We start from the raw sequence: 23,978 nt of genomic DNA, 5'->3' as shown, positions 1-23,978 counted from the left end.
TACTCCCTTCTAAAAGGCTTTTATGGAGAATCTAAGATTCTTTTAAGTCCAGGTTTCAGTTGTGTCCAACTCTTTGTGACCCCATTTTGGGGTTTCTTGGCAAAGATATGGAATGGTTTGTCATTTCCTTCTTTAGCTCATTTTATAGATGAGGAAACTGAGGTAAAGAGGGTTAAATGACTTGCTTACACAGCTAGGATGTATCTGAGGATATATTTGAACTCAGGAAAATGAGTCTTCCTTTCTCTAGACCTGGCACTCTATCTACTTTGGCATCTAGCTCTTACCTTACTGTGTGAGCTAAGTCATCATTTATCACATTTTACAGTCTAATTAAGACACAGCACACATAACTGCATCCCTATTTTATATTCATGGCTCTCATTCTACCTGGAGTTAATGTTTTAGCTATTGTGATATTTTAAGGTAGTTTTAGACTAGTAAAAGAAAATGTATAATAAATTCATTCTGTTAAACCAAGAAGCCCAGTCAGCTGTTAAAAGTATAAAAACTATGCTTATATATGTATGTGTGTGTGTGTGTGTGTGTGTGTGTGTGTGTGTGTATATATATATTAAGTATAAGGGAATCTTAAAGTATGAACTTTTTGATTACTTAAGTACAGTTACTGTACTTTCCCTTTGCTACCCTATTCACTAGGAAAAACAAAATCCTTTCTCTCTGAAAAACAATTATATCCCTCAGTTTCAGAGAGAAACTCATCTTTTCAAAACTCTCTGTCCATAGAATTTCTTGAATGAAAGTCTCCTTTTGCGTGGAAGATGAAGATTACCCCAGTGTAGATTTCTATCTACTTATTATGCAATGTTTTCCAGTTTATAGTAAATATGTGATAAATGCTTACTGAATTATTTATATTTAATACTTATGTACCAGGTCATAATGAATAAGTAATAGTTTTACATCTCATTTTTGATACTTATAGCTTATGTAACCCTGAATAAGTTGCTTCAATCAATTAATCCACTACTATTTATTAAGGTAGAATGGCATAATAAATAAATAGCCATCCTGGAAGCTAGGAGGTCCTAGGTTCAAATATCATCCTTAGTACATCTGATTTGTATGACCCTGAGTCACTAAATTCTAAGGTAATTACTGCCTAAAGCTAGTAGTTTCCAACAAGGTGCCATACTACAATGGCAAAAGGAATTTCTTCTGCTGGGAATTCTCTATATCAACCAAATCACAGGCCCATTTTCTTGAACTATGTGATAGGTATGCTAAGCTACAGGGATAAAAAGGCAGATGTACCTCCACTCAAGTAGTTTACAATCTAACAGGGAAGAAAATGTAAGTATAAGTACATATATATATATATATATATATATATATATATAGAGAGAGAGAGAGAGAGAGAGAGAGAGAGAGAGGTAATGTATACATTTATATGTAAATATACAAATATACACAGAGGGAAGATATGCTCATATGTAAATATACACATACACACATAATACAGTGTATTGGGGAGGAAGCACACTAGTGGGTTTGGGGAAAAGTCAGGAAAAACTTCATTTAAAGGTGATGCTTGAGCTGTCAGGGGATTTCCATGGATTCAGGCATCCAGGGATTCAAGAGGAAGAAGGGAAGAAGGAGAATATTCCAGGCATGGGGATGGATGACTGAATTGAAAAGTATGTGGAGGGGAATAATTTGTAAACACACTAGAGAGGTAGGAAGGGGCCAGATGTAAAGAACTTTAAATACTAAACACAGGTGTTATATGTGATACTAGAAGCAGTAAGGATCCATTAGAGTTTTTTAATATGGATGGAGGGAGGTGACAGAATTGAACTTATGTTTTAGTGAAAGCTCTTTGATGATTCAATGGAGGATGGAATGACAGAGGGAAAGACCAAATGGGAGACTATTATTGCAATGAGATGTGATGAGATGCTGTCCTGGGATGGCACAAATCAAGAGGAGGGAACATAAGCATCAGAGATATCATGGAGATAGAGCTGGCAGCTATTTGTATGTGTGGAGTGGTTAAGAGTGAGGAATCCAGTAAAGTGCTGAGGATGACATCGAATCTAGCTGATTGGAAGGGGACAGGAATGTCTAGAAGAGGGCTGTGATTTAGAAGAAAGATGAGTGCTGTCTTAGATATGTTGAAATTGAGATATCCAGGGGACTCAATTTTTCAGTCCTCACACAACTCTCTAAAGTTGTAGATCTAGCATTGATATTCATTGATGATGGGAGTTTCAACTTTGAAAATTCCTTTCAACCACGAGGTTGTAGTTTTTCCTTTATTTTATTTTAAGTATTCCATTGAAATTAAATTGAACTGCTGGATTCATTTAAATTTGCTTCTCTTGCGTTTTCCTTTTGACTTATTTTATTCCTTTCCTATGAATTCTCTCAGTGGTCCTATCTCAAAGTTAAATATTAACTTTCTAATATATGCCATGGAGACCTAGTTGCAATCACTTAACCATAGAAACTGGCTTGCATGAGAGCAAGATTGTGATGGAGTCAGGAAGAGCTGCCTTCATATTTGCCTCTGACATTTTCTAACTATGTGACAATGCACGAATCCTGTAATTTCTCATTGCCTCAGGCAATGAGTTGCTGTTCTTCATAAGTGGAAGATGGGAATTCCATACAGGAAGTTCCCTATACAATAGAATCATCAGCTCAGAATCTCCCCCCCCACCAAAAGTTAATATTATTTTTTTTTCTTTAATGAATCCAGAGACCTTTTTTGAAATAAACGAAAGTTCACTCACAATCTCCTTTTATCATACTTTATGATTATTCTTTATGATGATAGAAGTGAGTTTTAAATGAATTCTTCATCTGATACTAAAAAATGGCACAACTGCCACCACAGAAATATTTATTATTTATACCAAACTGGACCCCAATTCACAAAGATAATGTGTCCTATATGCTGGCTTGTAAATTAATTAATTAAATTTAGAATATATTTCTACAGCTGTAAATGGAGATTTCCTGATGAACTCAATTGGTCTGGTTGTCCTTATTGGAATGTAGGCACATGAGCATAGGTACTTGTCTTGCTTTGGCAAATATTTTTGCATTCATTCATTTAATCTACAACATCATAGAAATACTGAATGTGTGCTGTAAAAAGAATATGCTGTAGAAAATAATACTAATGTTATGCTGGAAAGTAGGCAAAATATTAAAATGATACAATAAGAGTTTTTTTTATTTAAAAACTATCTCAAATGCTGATTCCCCAAAAAATACAAGTTTAGCTAGAGGAGGATAAGGGTGGAAGGAGAAGACTTGAGTAGATTTAAAGAAAGTTCTAGTATTTTCTTTTTTTGGTTGTTTGTTTTTGTAAGACAACTGGTTTAAGTGACTTGCCAAAGGTCACACAGCTAAGTAATTATTAAGTGTCTGAGATAGGATTGGAATTCAGGTCCTCCTGACTCCTGCCCCACCTAGCTGCCCCGTAAGTTCTAATATTTTCAAGGGATTTAGAGGCTGATTATTATTTAATTTTACTTGAGAATTCTTCTGTCCCTTGAGAATAATGTTTCTCAAGGAAACACAAGTATTTTTTATACTTTAAAAAATAAATTCATTTTTCCAGTTATTTATGATTGAGGTTATTTTTTGGAACATTGATAGATGCTCACATAGGAGAGAGAAAGGAAGAGGGAAGGATTTCCCAAAGAGAGCTGAGCAGGAATTGGACATGCTAAAAGGGATGTATCTGAGAGTAGAGGAAAGGTAATGTTTTGTTTTGTTTTTAAAAGAGGAAAAAGGACATGTATGATGTATAATTTACAATTCCCCTGACAGCAGAGATGAAGAGACAGATGATAGGGGAAAACAACCTATATGAGACAGTTACCAATATTGCTGTTATCCAGAATGAGCAAGGAGAAAGCATGGGGAGAGGATGGAGGGAGTGATATGTAAATATACATGTTTGGAGGTAGAGTGAAGATTCAAATCCTTCCTAACATTGTATGACCCTGGGCCAATCACTTAACTCTTCTGAAATTATTTCTGTATAATGAGGATAATACATATTATCACAGGATGGTTGTGAGACTTGAGACAAAATATGCAAAGTACTTTGAGTTCTCTAAAAGTGCTATGAAAATTTCCTCTATTATTAGTTATGCATTTTTAACATTTGTAACTTGGAAATTACCTCTATTGGCTAAAAGCAGATGTCCTTCAGTTTGAAATCTGTTATTGCCTCTAGTATTAAATATAAATTCTTCAGGTGACTATTTGAAGCATTTACAGTCTGACCCCTTCCAATTATACATTATTCCTTCCAATTATACACTATTCCTCACCTGCATCTTCTATGGTCCAGGGATACTAGTCTACTAGCTAGTCATCACAAAAGACAGTTTTTCACCCATCTTCAACCTCAGTGCTTTACATTGACTATCCACTATGCCTTTCCCTGCTCACCACTGCCTCTTAAAATCCCAAGGCTTCCTTCCCACTTTCCGTAAATGTTGAAGAGTTCTCTAAAATTACCATAGATCTATTCTCTCTGTCTTTATTTTTTCTCAACACATCCACATATGTGTATATACATACACACACACACACATACACATATATATATATATACACATATGTATACATGGATCTACCTCTAGTATCAAATATAAATGCAGATGCATTTATATATATATAAATGTATATACATATATGCACACATGCATATGTTCATAAATACAAACATATTTCATCTTGCCATTAGAATGAAAATGCCATGGGGGTTAGGGACATTTTTTGTGTTTTCTTTGTACCTTCAGTTGGTCATTGCAGTGCTCTGTATATAATAAGCATTTAGTAAATGCTTGTGGTTGATTGTTATGAGAAGCAAAGAAGCTAACTCCCTGAATGAGTTAGCTAGGTATCAGCTGGTTAGAGCCACGGGTATATGTGGGCAGGATCAAGCATATTTCATAGGCAAAATAGACTATTTGCAACCTAATTTTTTTTAACTGCCATACAGGATTGGCAAGTCTAGACTAGATGACCTCTGGCTCTTTGCCCAGCAACTTTATGCAGTGAGTTGACAGACTCAGTATCATGGCTGGAAGGGGAAGCCTTACATACCCATCCCAAGCCCATGTCATTCACCTCTACTGGATCATTGCCACCCTCTCTCCACCTTGTGGAAGCATCAGAGACTTAAAAGGAAAGGCAAATAGCTGCTGAATTATCAGACAGGCTTTCCCCAAACAACTGCAGGACCCAAGTCCGGTGTGATTGTGTCCTAATGAGCATTTGCCACAATGGATTCACAATTGTCACAGGTGGCTTTTCATGGCCTTTCTTGTCCCCATCCTCTACATCGTTCACTCAGGCTACCCCAGGGCCCTCTTTTCAAGAAGTAGGTCATCTGTTAAACTATGTATGTCACACTAAGTTAGGTATTTAATGAAATGTTTGAACCTCCTCAAAATGTTGAACAACAAGTTATTTTCAAAGATAGTCATTGGGAAAGACAATATTTAAACCTAAGGACTGAATCTTCAGTGATGGAATTTGAGACACTTAAGCTCCTGAGTTTTTCTAAACAATCTTTCTAGGACCAGGAGTAGAGATTTAGAACTGGAATAATCATTTTAAAAAAAACCTGATATTTTGATATTCAACCTTTTGCAAAAACTTGCTGTGTGACCCTGAAAAAGTCACAAACATCTCAGTGAATAGTACTAGTCAATCAGTCAATCAATAAACATTATTATGTTCCAGGCTACTGGTGGGGATACAAAAAAGAAAAAGAAAAGACAGTCCCTATCCTCAAGGAGCTTACAGTCCAATGGAGAAGGCAACACACAAAGGGAAGCTGAAAGCGGGGGAAAGAAAAGTAGCCAGTATGAGCGCTTGACAGAGAAATCCAAAGGAGAGTACTGGGTAGGAACTGAAAAAAAAAAAAAAAAAAAGAGGAGGTTGGCCTGGGTACTGTTCTTACAAGGAGGCTTGGGAAAGAGCTCTTTACGCCAGCTGGCCAGCCAGAAGTAGACATTGTTCTAGTATAGAGGGTTCTGATGAGGAGTGAGAAGCAAGATTCATAATCAGAAACCTCATCCTCTTGCAGGCATCCTTCCACTATATCATGCCACCTCAAATCACAAGCTGATCCAATGTTACTGTGAAAAAAAAAGAGAATTTGAAATCAAAAGATTCTGGAGTCAGGAGTACCTGTGTTCAAATCTGGTCTCAGACACTTAATAATTACCTAGCTGTGTGGCCTTGGGTAAGCCACTTAACCCCATTTATCTTGCAAAAAAACCCCTAAAAACAAAACAAAACAAAAAAACAAAAAAATCAGAAGATTCAAAGGAAGGAATAAAATGTTATTTAGCACTTGCTGTGCAGAAAACCCTTTTCACACTGGAAATACAGAAAGAAAAGTAAGGGAACCCCTGTTCTCAGGAAGTTTCCAGTCTACCAGATAACACATGTGAAAGGTTTCAATTGCAAATCCAAACAGACTATGGAAAGGTTCCATGGTCCTTTGTATTGCAGAGGCAAACCAGATGGCAATTCCTTTTTAGTAATATCTCTGCTGATAAAATCATATCATTTTCTTTTTAAAAATGTTTTTATTTACTTTTTGAATTTTACAGTTTTCCTCCAATCTCGATTCCCTCAACCCCCCACAGAAGGCAGTCTGTTAGTCTTTACATGGTTTCCATGCTATACATTGATCTAAATTGAATGTGTTGAGAGATAAATCATATCCTTAAGGAAAAAAAAAATATAGGAGATAGCAATTATATAATAAGAGTCATTTTTTTAAATTAAAGGTAATAGGGGGCTGGCTAGGTGGCTCTGTGGATAGAGCACCGGTCCTGGAGTTAGGAGTACCTGAGTTCAAATCCGACCTCAGACACTTAATAATTACCTAGCTGTGTGGCCTTGGGCAAGCCACTTAACCCCATTTGCCTTGCAAAATCCTTAAAAAAACAAAAAATAAATAAATTAAAGATAAGTCTTTGGTCTTTGTTCAAATTCCACAATTCTTTCTCTGGATATAGATGGTATTCTCTATCGCAGATACCCCAACATTGTCCCTGAATCATATCATTTTCTTATTTTGAATCATTTAGTGGGGGCTTGGATGGCAAGAACTTTCTTTTCTAGATCTTCAGTAAATGTGGGTTATAGGACATGAGGAAAAGTAATTATTTAATTTAACAGTATATAGCTAACACTTATAAAATATTGTTGCGAGCATTTGGGAAGTACATTGGACAGAGTACTGATCTGGAAATTAAGAAGACATCTTCCTGAGTTCAAACCTGACCTCAGACATTTACTAGCTATGTGACATTTAACACTGTTTTTTCGCAGTTTCCTCACTTCTAAAATGAGCCTGAGAAGGAAATGACAAACCACCCAAGTATCTTTGCTAAGAAAAACAGAATCAGAAACAACTGAAAAAGAATGAACAAAACCAAAAAGAAATAGTAATAAACAGTGTCACTTGGGTAAATTGCTTAACCTCTTATGGCTCTCTATCTTCATCTGTAAGATGAGTTGTACTAGATCATATCTAAAATCCATCTTATTCTAAATCTTATCAACTTCACTTGGGCATAAAGCTTAACCTGAGTATTTGAATAACTTCTCCTATTTTCAAAGCTACCATTATGTTTGCTTTCTCTGGGACAAGTTGGAACTAGAATTTTCCAGTTTCTGGGAGTCTGCCCTTTAATGTCACTACTAGGTCAGGTGTTAGCCCATTGCTCAATCAAGATTGCCCTCATTTCCTTGACATTCATTTTGATTGTTGGGAAAGCCAATAGGCTTTCGATTGTATGTATGAGGATAACAGGTAAAGCACTGTGGAAACCTATGTATAGTGAGAGGTAAACAGTAGAATCTGCATGAGATGGATGTTGTAAGAGGCAGTACTGATAACGCAGATATATTCAATAAATTTATCTCCAACACAGAGGCATGACTTTCTAGAGGTAGAAGATACCTTGGTATAAACTGCTTAAATAAATGCATGTACACTTATATTTCATTTCAGTAAACTCCAGAAGACAAAGAGAGATATTAGATGGCTCCAAGGAGTGACTGGTGAATGGTTTGAAGAAATCCAGAGAAAAAAGTTTCGCAATGACACCGATGTCAACCAGATGTTAAAACAACCACTCACATATAGGCTAAGGAAGACAAAAAATGGTGAGATATATGTGTAGTTTCATTTTATAGCTCTGAAGGTTCTTGTTTTGTTTTGTTTTTTGAAGGAGGAAAAGGGAATCTGAGGAGGGTGGTCCAGACCTGTGATTTCACTAGGAGTTCCCAAAGTGAAAACTACTAGTATGGAAATTCCCTCCACCAATGCAGATTGGCAATTAGGATCAGATAAAAATCATAGAAGCTTGAGTTGGAAGGGACCTTAGAAACCAGACAGTCTAATCCTCTAATTTTATAAGTGAGTGATTTTTTTCCCACAATGTCATTGGAGCAATTGTGTGAATTGAAATAACATGATATAGTTGGAAGATACCTGCAAGAGGATGCTATTTCTGATGATGTGTCTTGGTTCTCACTCCTCCTCATTATAAATGAAGAAACTGAGCCTTGGAGAGATCAAACAATTTGTCCCTGATCATATAGCTAATGTATAAATAGACAGGACTTGAACCTAGATCATCCTACCTACAAAGTCATGTACAATGTCATGCAGCTTCAATGGTTAACTCCAGTTTTACCAAAACTCCAATTTTATTAAAATTTACTTCCTTTTTTTACAAAAATTTTATAGAACCACAAATTCTAAAAAGGGATTAATAGATGTGAAGTCAGCTCCACTAGTGTCTCCAGTAAGAGTATCACTAGAGTCTATCAAATTCACACCAAGTCCTTATGGTACTTGTACTCTATCTTGTACTCTTGATTGAGGTCCAATACTGATTCCAGATTCTAGTCAATTATTAATATCAATTTCTTAGAAATAATGACAGTAATTTTATAAAAATTCATCATTATTTTCATAACATTTGCAACTCCTATGTGGAAAAATGTCCCAAAGAATATGGTATTACTATGGTTTTAAAATTAAACTCACACCATAATGAGCTTTTTCTCAGTTAAACTGATTTCATATAAATATTTCCACATATTAACCTACTCACAGATGTCATTTAGCTCTGTTTTAGATACATTGAGAGATTTTTATAGAATATAGAGGTTTTTAATGTCCAGTAGGTAATTGGTGACAAATGTTTGAAGCTGAGGAAAGAGAATAGGATTGAGTATATAGATCTGAGTCATTTTGCATGGAAATAATCATTAAACCCATGAAGAAGTGAAGCATCAATTAAGCTCCTACTGTGTGCTAGATTCTATGCTAAGGACTTTACGAACACAATTGCATATGTTTTGTATGATTACACATGTATAACCTTTATCAAATTAAGTGCCTTCCCAATTGGGGGAAGGGACAGTAATTGAGAATTTGGAACTCAAAATCCTGAAAAGACAAAGACTAAAAATTGTTTTTTACATGTAATTGGGAAAAAATAAAATATTCAAAATTTTAAAAAAATTTAAAAGACATACTACTTCATCTGATTCTGGCAATAATTCTAAGGGATAGGTACAATTTCTATCTCCATTATACAGTTAAGAAAACTGAGGCAAACAAAGGTTAAGTGACTTGCCCAAAGTCACAAAGTCAGGAAATGTTGGAGGTAAGATTTAAACTCCAGTTCTCAATCTATTTCATTACCAAGCTGCCTCTATGAGAACTAATGAGATCACCAAAAGAGATTAGATAAGAAGAGAGGAGGCTGGGGCCCAAAACAGAGCCTAGGGGTACACCCACAGTTAAAAGATATGAGCCAGTTAGACAAGCAGAAGAAGAATCTGGAGACAGAGAGTCATGAACATCCAGAGAAGTAAGAATATCTATGAAAAGAGAGTGGTCAACAGTGTCAAATGCAGGAGAGGTTACAAAAATGGGGATATGAAGAGAGACAAAGTTGTGGACAACTTTGAAGAAAAGTTCATTTCAGTGAGAAGTCACATTGCTAAGAGCTAAGAAGGGAGAGGAGATAAACTGAAATATAGAGTAGAGCTGATAACTTAGAGGTTACCTGCATTTTGTATTTTTTTTTTGCTTTTCTAAAATTTTATTTATTTAAAGAAATGGAGTTTAGTGACTTGCCCAAGGTTACATAGGTAGGCAATTATTAAGTGTCTGAGGTCAGATTTGAAGCATTTTTTTATATGAAAAGTTGATTATGTTCTAAATAACAATTTTAAAAGATTTCTATTTGGTACAATATCTATTACTATTTTATTGAAACATTAAAACAATTTTTATATGACAATAGATGGGTTTTACCCTCTACTTGCCATTTTTTAGTTGTGCATGGATAGTTAGGATTGAAAAATGACCCTTGCCTATTATGAAGAGAGTGAAAGTCATCAGATTTTTGTATTCGGAAGTGACTGCTTTCAAGTAATCTAGGCCCACCCATCTCTTAATCCCAAATCCTCCAATATTTTCAGCAGGTAGTCATGATGCCTATAATTTTATGGTTCTTTTTGTATGAACATTTCCATCCATCCATCCAATTAACCATGGATAAATAGGGGGATTGTAAGAGGCTCATCTCTGTGTGATGATTTTCCCTCCCGTAGAATCATTGGCTTTCCAACTCTTAAAGGTAAGCATCTTGTTGCCCTCCAGTTCCTGTGGCCTTTACTTGTGTATGCCCCATGTCAGTTACTAGATATGGGAAGGAGTCTCTTTCCTTTGAGGTGTTTAGCATTTACCCATAATAAAGCCCCATTGGAAAGTCTCAAAAGGTTATACTAATGGAACATAAGTTCTGGTAAGTTCAATCAAACTAAAAAGGCCTAGAGTATAGGACCTGCAATGGACTCTACATCTATCCACACAAGGCCAGTCTGGTTAAATTCACAAATGTTTAGCACTAGGATGTCTTCAGGGTGATGAATTTTGTGGCCCCTCCAGCTCTGGTCCATCCCGTAGTTTCATTCATTTCCTATAAGTCTCAGTTCAGGTATCACCTTCTGCAGAAGGTCTTGCTAGTTCCCCAGTTTACAAAGTCTTTCCTTCTATATCTTATAAATTGTTCATTTACATATGTCTTATCCATTGAACTTAAGTTGGGGGACTGGACTGTCCTTGGCATTTCTTTATATTTCTGTTCCCCCAACACATAATAAATGGTTAATAATTGTTTGTTAATGGATTGATTAAAGTCTTGAGGGATTGCCATCTACATGTGTGGAGGTTGAGTACCCATACCTATAAAATTATGGACCACTGAAGTTCAGCATGTATACATGACCATATTTTAAAGAATCACTAACCACTTACAATGCTGTTTTCTGCTAGATTCTATCCATTTACCCATGTCAAGATCCTCAAATCTTCCAAATAGAAACAATCCCCATTCTACTGCTCGCCGCCTGGGCTTCCGGTCATCTCTAGCTTCACTATTCTCCTTTGGAAAATCAGAAAAAGCAATTATAGAGCCTCAGCCACCATCACAACAAGGGTAAGGTAACCATAGATCACATGTACATGACATTAGCCAGGATATTATCTAAGAAGCAGGTATTATGTTTCTCATTTAATATGTTACTGGTGATCAGTAATACTACAATCCAACAAAAATTTATTTTGAAAAATACAAACAATACATTATACTAAACACTGAGGATTCAAATACAAAAAATTAAATATTCCCTGCCCTCAAGAAGCTTACATTATATGGGGGAATGGGGTGAGGAAGGGACAGTTAGATGCAGTACATGCAAAGATAAGCAATTTCAAGATAATTTGAAGAGGAGAAAGTGCTAACTGCAAGGATATCAGAAAAAGCATCTCATAGGAAGTGATGCCTGACTTGAGTTTTGTAGAAGCACTTTGTTCTTTTAAGTGACTTATTGATTGGTGAATTATAGGAAGCTAGGAAATCTGAGAAGAGAGAACAAGTAAAGATGGGTTATGTTCCAGACCTGTTCCTGGAGTATCAAGAGCCAACTAACCTAGTCTTGTAACCCAAATGAGACTGTGAAGCATAGTTTATCTGAAATGAAGTTCCCACCTTGGTGCTTTGAGGTCTGACCCTTAGGACCCTCATGCATTTGGGAAATTGGGAATTAATCCTCAGGAAAGTATTATATAGTCTCTTCTCATTTGAAAGAATTAAACTGGTTCCCTAGCAATACTTGGTATTCTTAGTATGGAATGAGGAAGTACTTGGGGGTTAAAGAGGTGATACCTTTGAATGGAAGTAAATAAAAACCTGAGATAGACTCTGGAAAACAAGGTTGAATCCCTCTGGCTTCTTGGCTCAGTCATGATATTCAACTTTGCTAGCCCTTTCTAGGGCTGCTGGGTGTTTGCTTAATCTGTGCAGAGATAGTAAAAGGCCCCATCCTAAAACTTCCCCAGATTATACTTCAAAGACTGGGAGTTTGGGAAGCCAGTGTTAGGAGCACCTGTACCCTGCTCTTTTGATACTACTAGTCTAGAAACTTATAAATCTATCTCGACTCACTGTGCTGTCAAATTGGTTGGTGTTTTTTTGGTTTGGTTTTTTTTTAAGAAGTAAGGCGATGGTTACTTTCAATTGAGCTGACTGCTAAATATTTGAGTCACTTCTCTTCCTGGTTAATTAAAAAAAAAAGAGCTTCCCACCCTTTTAAGGTGTTGGCTTGGCTTGTGATCCATTAGGAGCAAGCTCTGCCTGCAGTCAATAAAGGTGTTGGAGAGGCAGTTCTGACTGCCTAGGGAGACAAGAGGCAGGGGCAGCCACTGCCCAAATCGGTAATGAGGTTCACAAGTATTGCCGGCAAAACCTTTTTCCTCAGTTTGTTCCCTCTTGATCGGCTGAAAGCCTTGCAACTCCCAGCTGCCACCTGAGGGCTATTTTGTTCTCTGAAGAGATTTTTCAGTATTTGTGAGGATAAAAAGTAAGGTGTTTTTTGTTTTGGAATATTCTTATCAAGCTAACAGATTGACAACCTGTGCTGGAATCATTTTTGGTAGGTAAGAGCACTTTTTCTCTAACCAGATGTTGCAAGGGTTTATAAATGTTGTCATGTTCAGGCATTTGAGATTGGATCAGGAGTACTTGAAAGCAATGTTTCTTTTAGAGAGAAAAAGGATGTTTTATATGTGATACAGGTTAGTCTTTTGGTTTGTGATTGGATTTTAGATGATTTTTATTAGTTACTGTTACAGAAAACAGAATATTTCAAGGTGAGGGAAAACTGGAACTTGTTACATTGATATGTACCAGTATTTTCAGGTTGTTTCAGAAAATGTAAACTGAAAAAATTTTTAAATCTCTTTGATTGTCTCTTATCATCTACAATCCATGTTACTGTTGGACATAACTTTCTAGTCTGGCAGTTATCCTTCATAGAAGCCATAAGGACGTTTAACTCTGTATAGTCTAAGTGAAAAATAGCATGCATTTTTCAACTAGATCTGTGATTTCATCAGTGTAAGTAACCATGTTCGCATAAAAAGAAAACATATCATTAATTGTTAACTAGGAAAAAAAGGTTATTTTTTTCAAGTTAATCATTAAAAAAATTCTTTTTTAAAATGTATTTCATTTTCAAAAGATGAGTAGGAATGTTTACATGATCTAGCTCTTAGTCCAGTAGTTTGCACATAGTAGGTACTTGATGAATGTTTTTTGAATTGACTCATCATTAATAAATATTTGTTGATTTTTATAATGCACTGGACTCACACTTAAGGAAGCCATGGTTCCAGGCCCTGAAAACGCACATGCTAAGATACAGATGAGTAATCTATGACCACTCCCACACTCACCTCATTTTTAAAAAATTTATGAATGTAGCTTAAATGGATATAAATCTTGAAAGTGCTCCCTTTATCCAGTTCTTTTATACCACACTGTATAGTGCGAACGGTACATCACTGACCTGTGGGTCACTCAAAACTTGAACTCATCTGCCTTTTATTAGACATTCTGATCATTAATCTCAACTTACAAACTATAAAATCCCAGTAGAGGAGGTCTTCTGTGCCTCCCAGCACATTGGGAAGAACTGACAAAGCATTCAGGAAAACAGTCACCCTGAACAAGGCAGCATTCAGGTTTATACTTGCTGAAGCAGAGGAAAATATGCCACATTATTATTACTTGCCAGGCTCCTGAATGAAGTATGGCAGAGGCTTTTTTTGTAAAATTACCTTGCAAGGAAAAAAAAGCACAAAATCCCCCTCCCCAAATCAAAGAAACCATTCTGTTCGAACTGAACTAAACTAGCAGAAAAAAATATCTTTTATTCCCTTCCTTCCTTCTATAATTGTTCATTCCAGGACTTGATTAAAAGTATTAACTTTCCAGAGACTGTTTACTCTTCTAATCATTTTCCTAGAGCCACAGAAGTCTTCTCCAGTGTGTTGTTTATGGCTTTGATGTCCCAATATTTGTAGGTCAACATTGCAGGTGGTTAGGAAATATATCTATTTGCAGAAGGGTCAGAGTTTTTCTTCTTTGTTTCACATGCTTATTCTGAAATTATCTCATCATTATTTTTAATCCTATACTTAATCTGCTAAACCATGCCCATACATTAGTTCTTGATTTTAGAGGGGGGAAAATACATTCTATTTACATTTCACTTAGCTTGCTCTTACCAAGTTTTCTCAGCCCAGGTAAATTAGATGCATGTTGAATTTAGTGCAGCCTGCACAAAAGTTATTTTAATAGGATTTTTGGTTTAGAATGAGAAGGAAAATGAGAGATTTTACAGTCCAATTCCTTCCTTTTACGGTTGAGGAAGCCAAGGCCCAGGGACTGCAAAATCATAGGCTTAGTACTAGAAGAAATACATATAGTGAAATACATATAATGAAATACTGAGGAAAAATTTGAACCAAGGACCTCTGTGCTTGGTTTATTGCCCTGCTGCCTTCCTCTGTTCGATGTTGATGATGATGATGATGATGATATTGTTTCAAGTATAGAAAAGTGCTTTATACACCTTTGAAATTCACAACAACCTTATTTTACAGAGAGGAGACTGAAGTTCAAGAAGGGCTATCTATAAGATTTCCTTAACCTTTTTTAATGCCTCTCTTCTTCTTAGATTGTGGAGGAAATAAACTACAGTTTTTTGGAAAGCCACAGTTACATGAATAAAAAGAAGGGAAAAGGTCTAACACTCAGTGACACCTCCAGTCTTTTATCTGGGAAGAGAAAGGATCCTCCTGAAATTTCTTTTTGCTTCTCTGGAAGTGCCCTGATGCCCTTCTCTACTCTTTACTTGTCTACTTGGAACATATTGGAAACCCCTGCATAGGCAATAAAAAGAATCTAGTAAACTTAGAATTTGGTCAATAAGCAACATTTTTCCTTGGAGCTGCTCTTTGTCCCTGATCTAACACCCACTTTTACATTAGGCACATCAGCAGTTTGGGAAGGAAAGAATGTAAGGAACTTGGTATAATGAAAAATGATGGAACTGGTCAGACTATTTTAATTTGACTCTCTGCTGTGATGGTAATCACATGGGCACATCTCTTAACCTTTCTGATTCCCAGTTTTTTCATCCATAAAATGGGGCTAATGTTTCCACTACTTGCCTCTGAATATATGTTAAATTATCTCAAATGAATGCTCACCTTAGCTAGTCAAACCCTCTCCTATTCACAACAGAGATTAAACAAAAGCATTCCATTCCCCTCCATAAGGTCCTTTCTTCCTACCCTCTCAGGTGAAGACCTCACCTAATACTTCACTGAAGTTTTTAACTTCATTTAACAAAAGCCCCTTTATCTTCCCTTCCCATATTTCTCAGATATCTTCCCCCAATACCTGTTCCCCACTATACTCAAATATTCTTTTCAGCATATCTCACATTGTAGTGGCTCTTCTACTTGTCAAGACCTTGATCCGATATATCCTTGATCCAGACCTTCCCATTCTCAAGCACATTGCCCCTTCTATCATCCTCATTCTCATTAATCTTTAATCTCCCTCAATGGACTGGCTCCTTTCCTGCTACCCACAAACATTCCCTGTCTCTCTGCCGTATCCTTAAAAACTTACTTGATCTAACATAGTTCTCCTTCCCTCTCAGTTAAAATCCTTGAAAAAGTCACCTTTCAATTGATACCTCCTCTTTTTCTTCTCTTACTTGTTTCTAAAACTTTTGCAATCTGATTTCTGACCTCATCCTTTGATTGAAACTGTTCTCTCCTAAGATAGTAATGGTCTCAATTATCCAGACTTGGGTTCTTTTATCAATCCTTATTTTTCTTGATCTCTCTTTCCCTCTTCTCCTACATAATTTTTCCTCATTAGATTTTCATAACGTTGTCTTCTCCTGGCTCTTGTCCCTGACTTGACTTCTCCTTCTTAGCTCCCTTTGCTGGGTCTTCATCCAGGCAACAATATTAATGGTGAATGATATTCCAAGGCTTTCTTGTAGGCCCTATGTTCTTTTCCTTCTATATTTTCTTGATTGGCAATCTTGTCAGCTCTCAGGAGTTCAATGATCATCCTTATACAGGTGATTCCTCTCACTCACCCCACATGTCCAATCTGTTGCAAGTTTTGTCATTTTCACCCTCACATCTCCCAAATAGAGACCTTTCCACAATTTCTGTCCTGGTATAGACCCTCATTATCTCAGCCTTACCCAATGCAATTGCCTTATAACTGGCCTTCCCCCCTCTTTTCTCCATCAGGTCTGCCCATAACACCTCCTTTTCCCCCCTCCCCCAATATAAAATTCTTTGTTTGACATTTAAAACCTTTTACAGCCTGATTCTTTCCACCTTTCTAGTCTCTAAATACTCTACTTCCCACCATTTACTTTGATACCACTCTTCTGGCTTGCTGCTCCTCACCTATGTTTCTCTATGCTTTACACTGGCTATTCCTCATGCCTAGAATGCATCTCTGCCTCTTAGCTTCCTAGGCTTCATTCATTCCCCAGCTTAAATCCCACCTTCTGCAAAAGATCTTTCCTAGTCTCCCTACACACAAACACACACACACACACACACACACACACACACACACAGAGCTTGTGACCCCCTGTAAGATTTTCTTCCATTAACACTGTATATATCATATACGCATAATTTTCTGCATGTTGTCTCCCTCATTAGAATGAGGTCCTTGAGGGCAGGGCCATGTATCACCAATACTTAACACAGTGTGTGCCATATAGTAAATAATAAATGCTTGTTGTCTGTCTACTGAATCACTAAGAGGAAAGTAAACTTCAAATCACTATATAAATGTGAGATGATGATGATGATGATGATTGTTGTTGTTGTTGTTATTATTATAGTCACAGCACTTAGCACTGGGCCTGGCTTATATTAAATACTTAATAAATTCTTTTTAATTCATTCATTCATAACACAAAGACTCCATGGTGTAGTACATTAATAGAATGTCTCCTACTACTCTCCAAGCTGAATGGAAAGTAGCCTACCAGCTGTTTGGTTCCTGCTGTCATCTCTAGAGCACTGTTCCTCAACCATAGCTCAACTGTCCATCTCCTGATAGTCTCCTATCCAAAGTGGACTAGCTGCCATCCCTGGAGGCATTTCATCCTTCCTGCTCTGGCTCTCTGTGATCCCTCAGTTATCCAGCTAGGGGAGGCTGAGTGGTACAGTGGACATAGTGCTGAATCTGGTGATCGGAAGACTAAAGTTTAATTCCCACTTCAGACATTTACTGGCTTTGTGACTCTGGGCAAGTGACTTCATCTCTGCCTCAGTTTCCTCAACTGTAAAAAATGGAACTAATAATCGTACCTACTTCCTAGGGTTGTTTTGAGGATCACATGAGATAATATTAGTAAAGTGCTTAGAACAGTGCTTAGCACATAGAAGGCATTTAACAAATGTTTGTTTCCTTCCTCCTATCTGAAATACCCCTCTCTCCAATCTCTGAACATCAAAATTCCACCTATTCTTCCTAACTCTACTCAGTGACTTCCTCTATGAAAACTATTCCTTTATCCCTGAGATAAAATTGATCTCTCCCTTTGAACTCTTAATACTGTTTTGGTTCCACTCTTCTTATGGCACTTATTACAAGAACACACTTTGTTCTGGAGCTTTTCATGTACAGTTCTCATCTTTCTTTTGTGAGACTGAACCTTCAGCAGGTAGGGTTAGATAGCTTTATGGGTGGTACTATTTGGTCTCTGTGATGGTATAGCCTGTCTAGGCTGTCTTAAATTTGCTTATTGCCTCAAAAGAAGTTGACCAAGGTAAGCTTAGGACTTCTGAGGATCCAGAACAAGGTTGTCCAAAATGCAGCCCACAGTCTGCATCAGCCCACACTGCACTTTTAGGTAGCCTGCCTATGGGTTTTAATTTTCACACCAAAAAAAAAAATAATAATTAGCATAGAATGAAATTTTTTTAATTCTATCACTAATAAATAATCTTGTTGATATTAATTTTATTTGGTGTTTTAAGCAGCATTACAGGCAGAATATATCACAGAGAATTTTCAATATCTGTGAGATGTGTTCCATCTTTACTATGCAGACTAGTCAGTACGCACCTACCTTTGTTTGCTTTGTTTTATGTTTGCTTTCGTGCCTTCACCTATTGTATCAATGAATTGCATTTCCCCATTTTCTAAGAAGTTAAAAGTACCACGACTTTTTGTAGCCTTGCTAAACCTAACTAAGGTAAGACTACAAATTAACTAATATATTAGTGTACTATATTTTTTATTAAGGGGGCAGTCCTTGAATAATTATTTTATTTTAATGCAGTACTAAGATAACCTGAGGTTGGACAACCCTGATCCAAAATCATTCTATTTAGCTCCCTTGTCCAGACTAACAAGAAGAAAGTTACTATTCAGTCAAGAACTGAAGGGTATGGTCTGACCCAGTCTGAGCCAGAAAGCACAGAGAATTATGATATAATGTATAATATACAAAGGAAAAAAACAAAAGCCACATCCAAACCTGAGAAGTCAGAGATCTGGGAAGTGGTAGAAGTTGCTCTGATAGTGCATTCCTGGGCTGTGCTAGTATTTATTGAAAAGTATTGTTCAATAGTATTGAATGTGGGGCTTATCAGCTCCCATTATGACTTGGCCAAGTTGCCTTGGTAAGGAGGCAGATGTTGTCTCCATACAATGAAAATATTCCTAACAATTAGAACTCTCCAGAAATGAAATGGTCTCCCTCAAGAAGTAGCAGGTTCCTTCTCATTTAAGGTATTCAGAAAGACGCTGGTTGAACATTTATTGAGGATGTCATTGAAAAGATTTTTGCTTTTGTTACAATATGGGCTTGCTTGCTATCTTCAGAGTTTTTTCCCACATCAGAGAGACTATGAATGGTATTAACTTTTAGAGTCTGGGTAGAATTACTCCTGTGAATAAGAGTCATGAAGTCTGGTTGGCACAAAGTCACAACAACATTTCTAGGGTGTGGTCAGTGTTTTCTATGGGATCAAGAATATGTTAAGAAAGGTTGGGTAAAAGTACAACCTTCCAGAAACTTTTGACTTCATTGTACCCTATTATTATAGGATCATTAATTTTGTGGCCTAGAAATGTATACAGTCTTAATGTGGAAAGAAGAAGAGTGGTCAGTACACATGGTACCAATTGAGTGGTGGGCTCTACAGAGGTGCTTTAGGTTTTCATGGTCTATGTAAATGGTGCCCTTGGAGACAATACTGTGAAGGACAATTAGAATGAACCTTATTAGCCAAAGAGGGATTGAAGTCATTGGATCATAGATTTAGAGCTAGGAAGGACTTTGTACCCCAAACACCTAATACCACATTCGCTGATTGAGTTTTAGGACTGTCCTTGATGTGTATAGTTTTTAAGATCTCTTGATCACTAAGCCAGAGTCCTTTGACTTGTGACAAAGCCATGCCAGAATGACTAGGGAAGGACTAGAAAGCTGTTGTCAAGGTCATTGCTTTTTCCCTAGGTTTGTCATGATCCAGCTCTTCTGCACACTTTATGCCTAAACCTCAGTTATAAGACTTTCTCAGGGACATATAACATAAGAGGAAACAAATATAGAAACAGAGGTTAATGGTTGTTCTCTTGCATTCATTCCTGTCAGTACAGTCAGCTCTACAGCCAGCTCTACAGCCACAATTAAAAGGCTAGTTCAGAATTCCTACCCAGAGGCCTGGACTTTTAAATGTTGGCTTTTAAATGTTGCCTGCAGGCTCTCTCACTGTAAAAGAGACCAATATCCTCTGTAGAGTATTAGCAACTGCCCATGCCTTTCTATTCAACTGTCCTGTCTCCTTAACTTTGGTTAATATTGATTTGGAACCATTTTTTTGTTGTTTTTTGAAATTGGGTTTTTCTACCTTGCCCAGGCTGTAAGTGCAGTTAGTGATTCATAAGTCATTGATCATTAGAAAGGGAGCTTTGTTTCCAACTTGGGCCAGTTTCCCCCTTCTTAGGCAGGCTGGTAACTCCCTGGAGCTCACCATACTAAATTGCAGCTCAGTATTCCTGGGTTCAAGAAATCTACCAGCCTCTGCCATAGAGGCACATACTACCACCCTGGCCTGTTGGGCCAGTTCTTAAGAATATGCAAGACAATCATTAAGTAAGTGATAGCATGGTAGTGGATAAAGAATCAGTGTCAGTATCAAGATAACCTGAGTTCAAGTCCTATACTGATAATGTGACCCTACATATATCATTAAACTCTAAGACCTCCAGACCAGTGGTATCAAACATAATTTGAAATGGGGTCACTCATTCATAAATAAGAATCTCTGGGGTCATTTACTGACTTAGAAAAATATACATCCACATTATCAGTGGTCTCTTGTTTATTTATTTTCTTAAATATTTTCCAATTACATTTTCATCTGATTCAGACTGAGCTCTGGCATGTGGCCCATAGAATAAAGTTTTCCAGCTCTATATTTAACACCTCTGGGCCAGACAACTCTCTAAGAGTATCAGTCACAGAGCAGGTGCAGATCCACTTTGGTTACCAGAATTTCTTTACCAAGAGTTCTGCATAATAGTGAAATTATACCAAAAGTTCTTTTAAAAATTATCAAGTAGATGTATCAAGGTGCTTAAATCATCACAATACCACTTGGAAGACATTAGAAATTACAGATAATATTATTCATAATGGGTAATGGTTCAAAATATGGCCTTCCATTCATACAGAAACAGGTTGCATACTCCTTAGAGGGTCAGCCTAGTATAAATCCCTAATATAAATCACAGAACACCTTTCTCTTCCCCAGAGTTGTGGCCAAGGATGTAGCCCACAATATTCCCAATTCCAGCCTAAACCAGATTAAGATGTGATTGGGAAATATTTAACAAAATAAATAAAAATACCACAAAACATGTACAATATTAATATGTAGTTTTCTACATCAATATGCAGTCCTCAGGGATGCTTATTTACTATTTAATAGTCCGCATTTCTATTTGAATTTGATACCACTGGACTAGTTGAAGAAGAATCAATAGGTAATAAGTAATAATTATCCTGGGGGAGTGATATTCATTAAGGTTTGAGGCACTATAGCTATGAATTCATTGGTTAAGGAAATTCCACAGGGAATGTCTATGGAAAGCAGTACGTGTTCTACAACTTAGAATATTATAGAACTGCTTGAGATTGTAAAAGGATAAGTGAGTTATCTAGGGTCTCATAGTGAGGATCGGTTAACAGTGGGCTTGAGTCTAGATTTTCTCTACTCTAAGGCCAGCTCTTTATCTGCTCTATCATGAAGCCTCATTCTATCTAGTACATAGTTACAGTTCTCTGTCCTAAGAAGTTCAAGAGAAGTAGGTGGCAGCTGAGTTCTTACTGCAAGATGGTTTCAGTGAACTCCTAGAAGCCCTTATCTTTGATTCTAACACAAAAAGAAAGGTGAAGCTCAGGTAGTTGGGACCTAGACATGAAGGCTGCAAACTCAGGTATTAGTGCTATTGGAGGGTCAGGGTGGTAATAAGGCAGTGTTAAGGTCCCAGTTCTGGTGAATCTGAGTAAGTCTTGCTATACATGGTTATCTCAGGCAGGCCTGTGCTGGTAACACTCTTTACATTTAGAGTCCTGCCTAGTCTGACCCAGTTCAGGAATAAAGGGTGGGGTGAGGGCAGTACATGCAGTATTGGGCATCTAACACTCCTCAGGGGTGTGGTTCTTTGGGTGAGGAACCCTTGCTAAGTGGGGGGAAGGACAGGAGCGAGTTCTCTTTTGTAGTGAAGAGGTTGGCAATGGGTTAGTCCAAACAGATCCTGAGAGGCAAAGGAGACACCCTCATAACAGAATGAAGCAATCAGGCTGCAAGGGGATCTGAAGGCAGATAGTCACAGTTCAAGACCAAGTAAGTAACTGATTGATTAATAATTAGGTAAAAATGGAAACTAGGTAAATCAAAGGAGAATTATGTCATCAATAGCACAAAAATTTAATGTGTTTGTTTTTAAGCTAAAGATATCTTAACTTTGAAAGGTGCTGGAGCTCTCTTCACCTAACCTCCTTAACTGGTTGCTGCTGCATCTACTCATTCTCCCTAGATGGAGAAGCCAATGTTCAGGTTAAAACAGAAACCAGGTTGTACTGTGTACTGCCCATAGAGGCTGCAGACAGTTTCAGCAATAGTTATCAGAAATAATATTTACACCATTGCTGTACCAAGTATACTGGTATATCTGGCCCATCCATTGGATTGTAGAGGGAAAGAGGGACCAAATAATATCAAGAGAAGCATCCTGGTACAGTGGAGAGTATGTAGGACTTGGAGACATAGAGATTTAGCAATGTGCTGGTAAATGTTAAACCATCTTTCCCCAAAACCAAGACACATTAAAGTTTAATCTGCAAAATTAACATTTTTTTTTAGATTTTTTCAAAGCAATGGGGTTTTCCCAAGGCCACACGGCTGGGTAATTATTAAGTCTGAGGTCGGATTTGAACCCAGGTACTCCTGACTCCAAGACCGGTGCTCTATTCACTGCGCCACCTAACCACCTCTAAAATTAACTTTTTTTTCATCACTTTTTAAATGTTTAGACAATCAACAAAACAATAAATCAAGCCCAAATTTGTAGCATGTGTTAATTTCAAAGGTGTAAACATTTAACAATTGTCTCTAGTCTAAAAGAGCTGGTTCCAGCACATACTTGGTTTGAATTCCAGGTCTGATGTTACTATATTTGCCTCCTAGAATCTCATTTTTATCATATGCAAAATAGGATAATTGTATTTGCATGACCTCTGTCATTATTTCTTATGATGAAATTGCTTTAATAACTTTACTATTCAAATGTTTTCTATTTTTTTCTGTCAAGAGTGATGCTCAGGGGCTGCTAGGTGGCGCAGTGGATAGAGCACCGGCCCTGGAATCAGGAGGACCTGGGTTCAAATCCGGCCTCAGACACTTAATAATTACCCAGCCGTGTGGCCTTGGGCAAGCTACTTAGCCCCATTTGCCTTGCAAAAGCCTAAAAACAATTTTTTAAAAATGAGGTGTTGAAAGACAATTCTAAAAGACTTGTGCATGGGGCAATATACTGGAGAAGATAAGAGGGGATAGGCCCAAGGATACATGGGATACATGTTAGAGGGGTTTGTCTTGGTGTGAAAAAGAATCACCCCTTCATCAGAAAAATGCAGTGACAAAGATTTGGGGGAGCCCATAAGAACTATGGAGTCTGAATATAGATCAAAGCATATTATTTTCACTTTAAAAAAATGTTTTTCTTTCTCATGGTTTTTCCCTTTTGTTCTGATTCTCTTCTTTCACAACATGAATAATATGGAAAAAATGATACTTAAAAACATGAAAATGAAAAATGATAATAAAACATAAAAAAATGAAAAATAATAATAAATGGAGTGATCAGATTTACACCAAGAAGTACTTGGAATGCTTGGTAGAAAAAAAGAATCCACATGGTGGACTTGGAGTCAAGAAGACCTGCATCCAAATCCATCCTCAG

The 23,978-nt window shown here is 37.1% G+C and overlaps 1 protein-coding gene across 5 annotated transcripts in view; it reads left to right on the top strand.

Moving 5' to 3' along the window:
- The window catches only part of EXPH5 (exophilin 5), a 117,345-nt gene that overhangs the window by 45,941 nt on the left and 47,426 nt on the right, over nucleotides 1–23,978 (top strand). For 2 of the 5 annotated variants that reach the window (XR_012474364.1, XM_074216629.1), the window contains exons 2-3: nucleotides 8,027–8,181; nucleotides 11,375–11,537. Coding sequence is in view for 1 of the 5 variants with exons in the window: in XM_074216629.1 (XP_074072730.1) it covers nucleotides 8,027–8,181; nucleotides 11,375–11,537 (318 nt within the window). In the remaining 4 variants the exon portion in view is untranslated. The other 3 variants (XM_074216630.1, XM_074216633.1, XM_074216631.1) reach the window with 3 other exon arrangements.

The sequence above is a fragment of the Macrotis lagotis genome, chromosome 1 (assembly GCF_037893015.1).
Source record: "Macrotis lagotis isolate mMagLag1 chromosome 1, bilby.v1.9.chrom.fasta, whole genome shotgun sequence".
Lineage (NCBI taxonomy): Eukaryota > Metazoa > Chordata > Mammalia > Peramelemorphia > Peramelidae > Macrotis > Macrotis lagotis.
Note: the sequence above shows the minus strand (reverse complement) of the source record. Positions and strands in the feature narration are given on the sequence as shown.